The sequence below is a fragment of the Myotis brandtii genome, unplaced genomic scaffold (assembly GCF_000412655.1).
Source record: "Myotis brandtii unplaced genomic scaffold, ASM41265v1 scaffold1466, whole genome shotgun sequence".
Taxonomy (NCBI): domain Eukaryota; kingdom Metazoa; phylum Chordata; class Mammalia; order Chiroptera; family Vespertilionidae; genus Myotis; species Myotis brandtii.
The window spans coordinates 155313-162111 of NW_005355270.1; the positions used below are offsets into that span (position 1 = coordinate 155313).

At 48.8% G+C, this 6799-nt stretch overlaps 1 protein-coding gene across 1 annotated transcript in view; it reads left to right on the forward strand.

The window, feature by feature from the left end:
* Positions 1 to 65: 65 nt before the first annotated feature.
* The window catches only part of FANCA (Fanconi anemia, complementation group A), a 39473-nt gene continuing 32739 nt past the window's right edge, over positions 66 to 6799 (forward strand). The window contains exons 1-6 of the mRNA XM_014535617.1: positions 66 to 105; positions 1390 to 1532; positions 1663 to 1758; positions 2539 to 2612; positions 4585 to 4697; positions 6120 to 6202. Of these exons, the coding sequence (XP_014391103.1) occupies positions 66 to 105; positions 1390 to 1532; positions 1663 to 1758; positions 2539 to 2612; positions 4585 to 4697; positions 6120 to 6202 (549 nt within the window). The remainder of the gene's footprint in view (positions 106 to 1389; positions 1533 to 1662; positions 1759 to 2538; positions 2613 to 4584; positions 4698 to 6119; positions 6203 to 6799) is intronic.

The window sequence follows — 6799 nt, forward strand, 5'->3', positions numbered from 1 at the left end:
CGCGGCCCCGACGCCCTGGGAGGCCCCCGCTGTGTGTTCCCCGGGAGCGGAGGTCCAGACCCACGATGTCGGCTGCTCCTCGCCGGGGAGCAGGGCCAGTCGGGTGTTCGTGCCCTGCGTGGGGCGTGTTCCTTAAAAACGGAGTCTGGGCCCTGGCCGGTTGGCTCAATGGATAGCGCGTCGGCCTGCGGACTGGAGGGTCCCGGGTTCCAGTCCCCATCAGAGCACATGCCCGGGGTGCGGGCTCCATCCCCAGCGGGGGGCCTGCAGGAGGCAGCCGATCCCTGATTCCCTCTCATCATGGATGCTCCTATCTCTCCCTCTCCCTTTCTCTCTGAAATCAACAAAAATATATTTTAAAAAAATCCAAACAAACGAACAAAAAAGCAGGGTTTGCCTCACCACGGGCAGAAGCAGGAGGAAGCGCCAGTCCCTGGGAAAGGGGGACAGTGGTGCCCGTTCAGGGAGCCATGGGGATTTGCCGGTGGGAAGCCAGGGTTGTTAACTAATGGATTTGTTTTCGATTTCCATTGAAATGACCTCAAACAGCAAGCTCAGTGACGCTTATTGCTTTTCGCTGTCCTGTCGTGTTTGAATTTCACAAGTTACGCATCATCGTTCCAGGGAGCGGAAGACGGCTGTACGGTTTTCTTGTACGGATTTAGCCCAAGGAATGTGAACTTATACAAGAAGCTCTTAGCTTGGACCACAGAAATATAGAGAGACCCTTAACTCACGAACTTTTTTAGTTTTTTCCTGCTAAAGATAGTGACAATTATACTGAAACAAATAGATTAGTTATGAAAGTCAAGTCACTTAGAAAACAACGTACTTACAGGCACCATGTGTGTTCAGACCGCCTGGCCTTTCTCACTTTATTGAGTGCAGACTAGAGGCTGGGGGCTGCCTGGACACCCCGCACCCAGGTTCCCTTGGCAGCAGCCCCAGGACGGAGCACACCCGAACCTGGGCTGCCCACAGGTGTGAGGCCCAGCACTGGGGAAGCAGACCCATTTGCCACCGGACGTCACTGTACCGTTGGCGAGAGCCCATCTGTCTTTGACACTGAAGTCATTAGAGAAGAGCCTGCTGTGGTTCTCCGTTTATTGTGCTCCTTTGGAAACATTGATAAAATTCTTAACAGAATGTATCTGCCAAAACACGAGCGTGTATATGCAGCTGCAGGCTCCCGGGGCTGCTCTGCTTGTCCGTGAGCTGCTTCAGTCATGAAATTATCTTCACTCGATACCTTGTGTTTCCCCTGGAGATCTGTTCTGACCTTCAGAAGGCTAATTTCTGGGCTGCTGCAGCTTAAAAGAAGGTGTTTTAATCTCTAGTCTCCTGTTTTAGATTTCGTAGTGTTTCTTCCACGTTTTGTGTTTTCTTAAGGCTCTGCTTTGCGGGATCAAGCCTCTCGGCTGGGGGTTCCAGTGGCAGTGCTGTCCAGCCACACGGTGGCCTCCAGCTTTGTGCAGATCTGTGAGGCGCACGCGGGGCCCTCTCGTGGGGTGCTGCTAGACCCAGAGCAAAGAGTAAGGCACAGCACGATGTGGTAACTGTGCTGCTCTTATTTTGTAAGCTATTGGGGGAAATGGGATGTTTCTTTAATATTGCTTCAGGTATTTGCCCATTTTTTAAAGAAGGTTTAACCTCTCTTTTCAGAAGAAACTGTCTTCCTTGTTAGAGATCACTGGGCATTTATTAGCACACAGTATGTTCTCCCGTCTCACCTTCTGTCAAGAACTGTGGAAAGTACAGGTAAACCTGAGACTGTAATCCTGACTCCAGGGTTTTTCCAAGCAGTGTCCTGTTGTCTGGGGGGAGCCCACAGGACCCCTACGCATCTTTTGGAATCTCACCAAGCATCTCAGTTGCAGAGAGTAGGGGAAAGTGTTCAGTAAATGCCGCTGGATGGAAAGGAGGTACCCGCAAACACTGTTCACGGGGTACAGAGAAGAGGGGCGACTGTATCTGGATGGTTGGCGAAGGCTTCCTAGGAGTGCTGGGAGGTGCAGGAAGTGTAGGAGCAGTGTGGTTTCTGGGAGACGGATGTGATTGGAGCAGGGTGACTGAGGGATGGCGTGTGTCCGTGCTGCAGGAGGGAGGGCCTCACTGGGAGAGGACAGAAGAGAGGGGGGGCCAGATCACAAAGGGCTGTGCTGTGTCCAAGAGTGAACTTTATCCTCAAGGCTGTGAGGAGCCACGAAGGATTTAAAAAGATATTGGCATGTTCCTTTATATTTTGGAATCTTGGGTAGGCCACAGTGGAGAAAGGTCTAGAAGTGGGTCAAGCTAGAGACGGGGCAGGGTCCTATCTGAGCCTGCAGGACGAGTGGTGAGGACGGGCAGGAGGAGGGGAAAGATGGTAGTGGACGTGTCTGAAGGCTTGGTGAGTGTTAAAACTAGTGGATAAAATAGTTTAGGCTATGCTGTTATTCCACTTGGATTTTAAATAGAGTGTGGTAGTTAAGAACACAGACTGAGCATTCTGTATGAAAATGCATCCTGAAGGACTCACAATGCTGTTATTTTTTTCAGGATTCTTTGTTGTTGGAAGCTGTGTGGCATCTTCAAATACAAAACATTGTGAGCCTCCAGGAGCTACTGGAAAGGTAGTGATAATATAATGTTACCTTAAGACTACGTGATTTACATTTGTAACCTAGTCTTGTATGTCTCATGTATCAGAGCCAAAAATTGCCTGGAGAATCTATTACAGCTGACCTTTGAACAACATGGGTTTGAACTGTGCAGGCCTACTTACACACGATTTTTTCCCCAGTACAAACAGTTGGCCCTCTGTATTCATGGGTTTTGCATCTTCAGATTCAACCAACTTGAGCATCTGCAGATTTTGGTATTGATGGGGGGTCCTGGAACTAGTCCTCTGCACGTACTGAGGGGTGACGACTATATTAAACTTGGGGGATCAAGTTATATACAGATTTTTGACCCCTGTTTTGTTCAGGGGTCAACTGTAATTTATTTAAAGATAACTTTTTTTTAAATTGAAGTCTTATCGTGCACAGGCTTGGTAATGTTTTCTTTGCAGAAGATATATTATGTGGTAAAATATTTTAAAAACTAAAAAGATGTTCAGGTAAACATGGTTAATATATATGCGTGCAAGTGCTTTTATTTCTTCCTGAAATCCCAGCAACCCTCAGAAAGGGGATTTTATAAAAAGGTGCAACCCATGAAGAGGGGAGGGTGTGGGAGAGGGCATACTAGTAGCAGAACAGAGTTTGGAAGCAGGAGGCAGATGGCCCAGTGGGAGACGACTGAGCACACTTGAGATGGGCTTGTGCAAACCAGCAGTGTGGAAAGAAGTGGGGACCAATCCAGTGTCTTCTTTCTCCCTAGAAGACTCAGGATTGATGGCCCCAGTGCCTCTGGATCTAGGGGAGAGGAAGAGAGACTGTGATTGAAAGCAGGTGCCAGAAGCACTGGGAAGCTCAGATGGCAGCTTCCTGCTCTAGGCAGCCAGGCAGTTGCTTCTCCCCTAGCCGAGCAGGAGGCTGGGGTCTGCATGTTTGTTCTCTGCTCAAGAAAAACGGCATCTTGTTTGGGGGATTGCCAAGGAGAGTTGAAAATGCCATATTAAAACACTGGGGGTGGTACATGTGGGCCACATCTGTATTTTTTTAAAATATATTTTTATTGATTTCAGAGAGGAAGGGAGAGTGGAGAGAGAGAAACATCAATAATGAGAGAATCATAGATCGGCTGCCTCCTGCACGCCCCCTACTGGGGATCGAGTCCACAACCTGGGCATGTGCCCTTGACCATAATCAAACCCGGGACCCTTTGTCTGCAGGCTGACGTTCTATCCACTAAGCCAAACCAGCTAGGGCCACATCTGGATTTTTAAGTTGGATCTTTTTGTTGTTGTTAATTCTCACCTAAGGATATTTTTTCATTGATTTTTACAGAGAGTCGAATGGAGGGGGGAGAGACAGAAACAGTGATTTAAGTTGGAACTTTATACCAAAAACATTGTTGATGAATCAAAGAAGGAAAAAAAAGAAATTATAAAAGGACTGGAGGGAATCCTGGAAGGATGTTTTTGTAATCTTGAAGTGGGGGAGGCCTGACTGCTCTAATTAAAAGTGGACACAGGATTTCAGTTGCCAGTTCCCTATAGAAGATGTACAGGTGGCCAAGCACATAAACATTGTTATCAGGGAGATGACATGTGATAGGCGGGGCAGGTGAGGGCTCTCCCATCAGGGCTTTGCAGACCACACGGATTCTCACACAGATTGTGCTGCGTGGCTGATCCCTTAGTGACAACCTACAGCCTGTAATTGCTGCTGTCTGTTTTATTTGTATGATTATCTTATTACTGAACTTCCTTCCCCCCTTCCCAACAATAGTAAGCTATTCCAAATAAGTATTAGTAAACTACTTGAAGATTATTATTTTTGATATTAGTAGCAGGTGTCCCTAACTTCCTGGTGCAGAAGGCTCAGGTGGTTGCTAGCTTATTCTCAGTCGCCTAAGCTGCTGAGTAAAATGAATGAGAAGAAAATGGCCTGGTGGCTGTGGAGCAGGGGTTCAGGTATGCTGTCTGCTTGTCCCCAGCCACTCGGACATGCAGGCGGTGGTGGCGTGGCTCTTCAGGAACCTGCGCTGTCTGTGTGAGCAGACAGAAGACACCGGTCAGCACGTCGACACCACCAGGGCTATGCTCTCTGGTAAGTTCATCACGGTTCTTGGGGTGGGGGAATTCATTTAGGTCAGTTTTCTGCTTTGAAGATCTGTGGGATGCAGAAAAGGCCCTTACACCCATGGTGTGGAAATCTAGCATGAAGTCATCTTGGGCCATACCTGTTGCATTTAACTTGAATTGTGTGGCAATTTTGGTAATTCAGCCTGTTGACCCATGATGTTATGGGGCCTGTAGCTAGTGTGTTAAGTTAAATATTTGTGGATTATGACCTGCTGAATGAGGAAGGACAAGCCCTCACGAGGGGTTGGCAGGGAATCTCCCTCAGCATCCCAATTGGAGGAGGGCTATGCTAATTGAGGCTCAGTTTCACCCCCACAGAGAACGTGTTGTAGGAAACAACAGGGTAGGAGCACCTATTACAAGGTGGTTAGGGATGGGGCCACTAACTTTTTGTGGGCTTAATTATAATTTATTTTAAAAAGTGCCCAGGAAAGGCCAAGTGGGAACTTGGGGTGGGAATCCTTATCTAAGTCCAAACGGGCATGAGCTGGTCACCCATGTTTTCCTGGGCATCTCTCCCTTGGAGTGGGCCCGCTCCTGCTCTGGGAGCCAGTAATCTCCGAGGAGTGAAATCTACACATGATTTCCTACAACTCTCTATGATTCCTGAACCCTTAATCTGGCCCCAGACAGTTTAAGTTTAAATTGAAGATTAGGTAGAAAATCTCTCATTTTAGCCCTCTCGACTCTAACTTTTCCAGAAGATTTGAGTCCCCTTCCTGCCTCATTCCCCAGAATGTAATGCTTCTGGGATCTTCTATAAAGGTTCTTGTGTTGGTGTAAGGGAGGGGCTGAAAGTCCCCAAGAAACCCTTGGAAGCTACTTTAAGAGAAAATCCCTTACATATAAACTCGATTCATTATAAGTACAGTTGACCCTTGAATAACATGGAGGTTAGGTGCACCAATGCCTCACCCATCCGGAAATCTGAAAACTTAGGTTGGCCCTGTGCATATGTGGGTTCCCAGGCTCGGATTTGATCTGAGGTAGGTTGACTGGATGCTGACTGTATGTTTATTGAAAAAAATTGTGGATAAGTGAACCAGCACAGTGCAAACCTGTGTTGCTCAAGGGTCAGCTGTGTTTTCCTTTCGAACCAAATGGCAAGGAGAAGAGTCTAGTTCGGTCAGAGCTTTAGCTTGGGTCTGGTGAATACTATGTGTGGCGTCTGGTGGGTAGTGACCTGCAGGGCTCCCAGGGCCAGGAGCAAGGGTGTCCTCACAGCTCCCTGAGGGTCTGCCCTCCTAGCCCCTGAGGAGGGTGGTCTTGTGTGACTCCTGGCTGCTCAGGGACTGCAGTGTATGTAAATACTTTGCTTTTGTGGTTTTCAGATTTTCTCCTGGCTGCTCGGGACTGTATGTAAATACTTTGCTTTTGTGGTTTTCAGATTTTGTGCAAATGTTTGTTTTGAGGGGATTTCAGAAAATCTCAGGTCCGAGAAGAAATGTGGAGGCTGAACAGATGCCCCAGGTAGGAGGAAAAACAAAGGTGAAGCATTATAGGATTGTTGAATAAGCCCCCCTACACCTCCACCCACCATGGGGTCCTTCCTTGGACATCCCTGGACCAGTGGCTGACCTTGCATATGAGTTGCCCACATACTGTCCCTCCCTCATCCAGTAGGTGTGGGAAGTGGGAACAGGTTGTGATTTCCCCCCGTGTCTTCTGGTTCCCAAAGTGCTCGAGGGCGGAGGGCGAAGGTCTTCATGGCCCGGAATGCAGCCTGTGTGCATACTGTCCCTCCCTCCTCCAGTAGGTGTGGGAAGTGGGAACAGGTTGTGATCCCCGCCCCTTCCCCCGTGTCTTCTGGTTCCCAAAGTGCTCGAGGGCGAAGGTCTTCATGGCCCGGAATGCAGCCTGTGCTTTCAGAGGAGGGGAGGGGGCACTCTCCCAGCTCCAGTCCAGACGTGTCAGCAGGACTCTGCACGGGCAGCACCTGGGTGGTACAGACGTGGGAATCGGGGCCGGGCCCGGCGGGATGCGACCAGGGCCTGGGCATTCTGGGGCATCACGACAGATACTTCCACAAAGTCTGCCTTTCATCTCCTAGTCTCCTCGGTGTTGGGA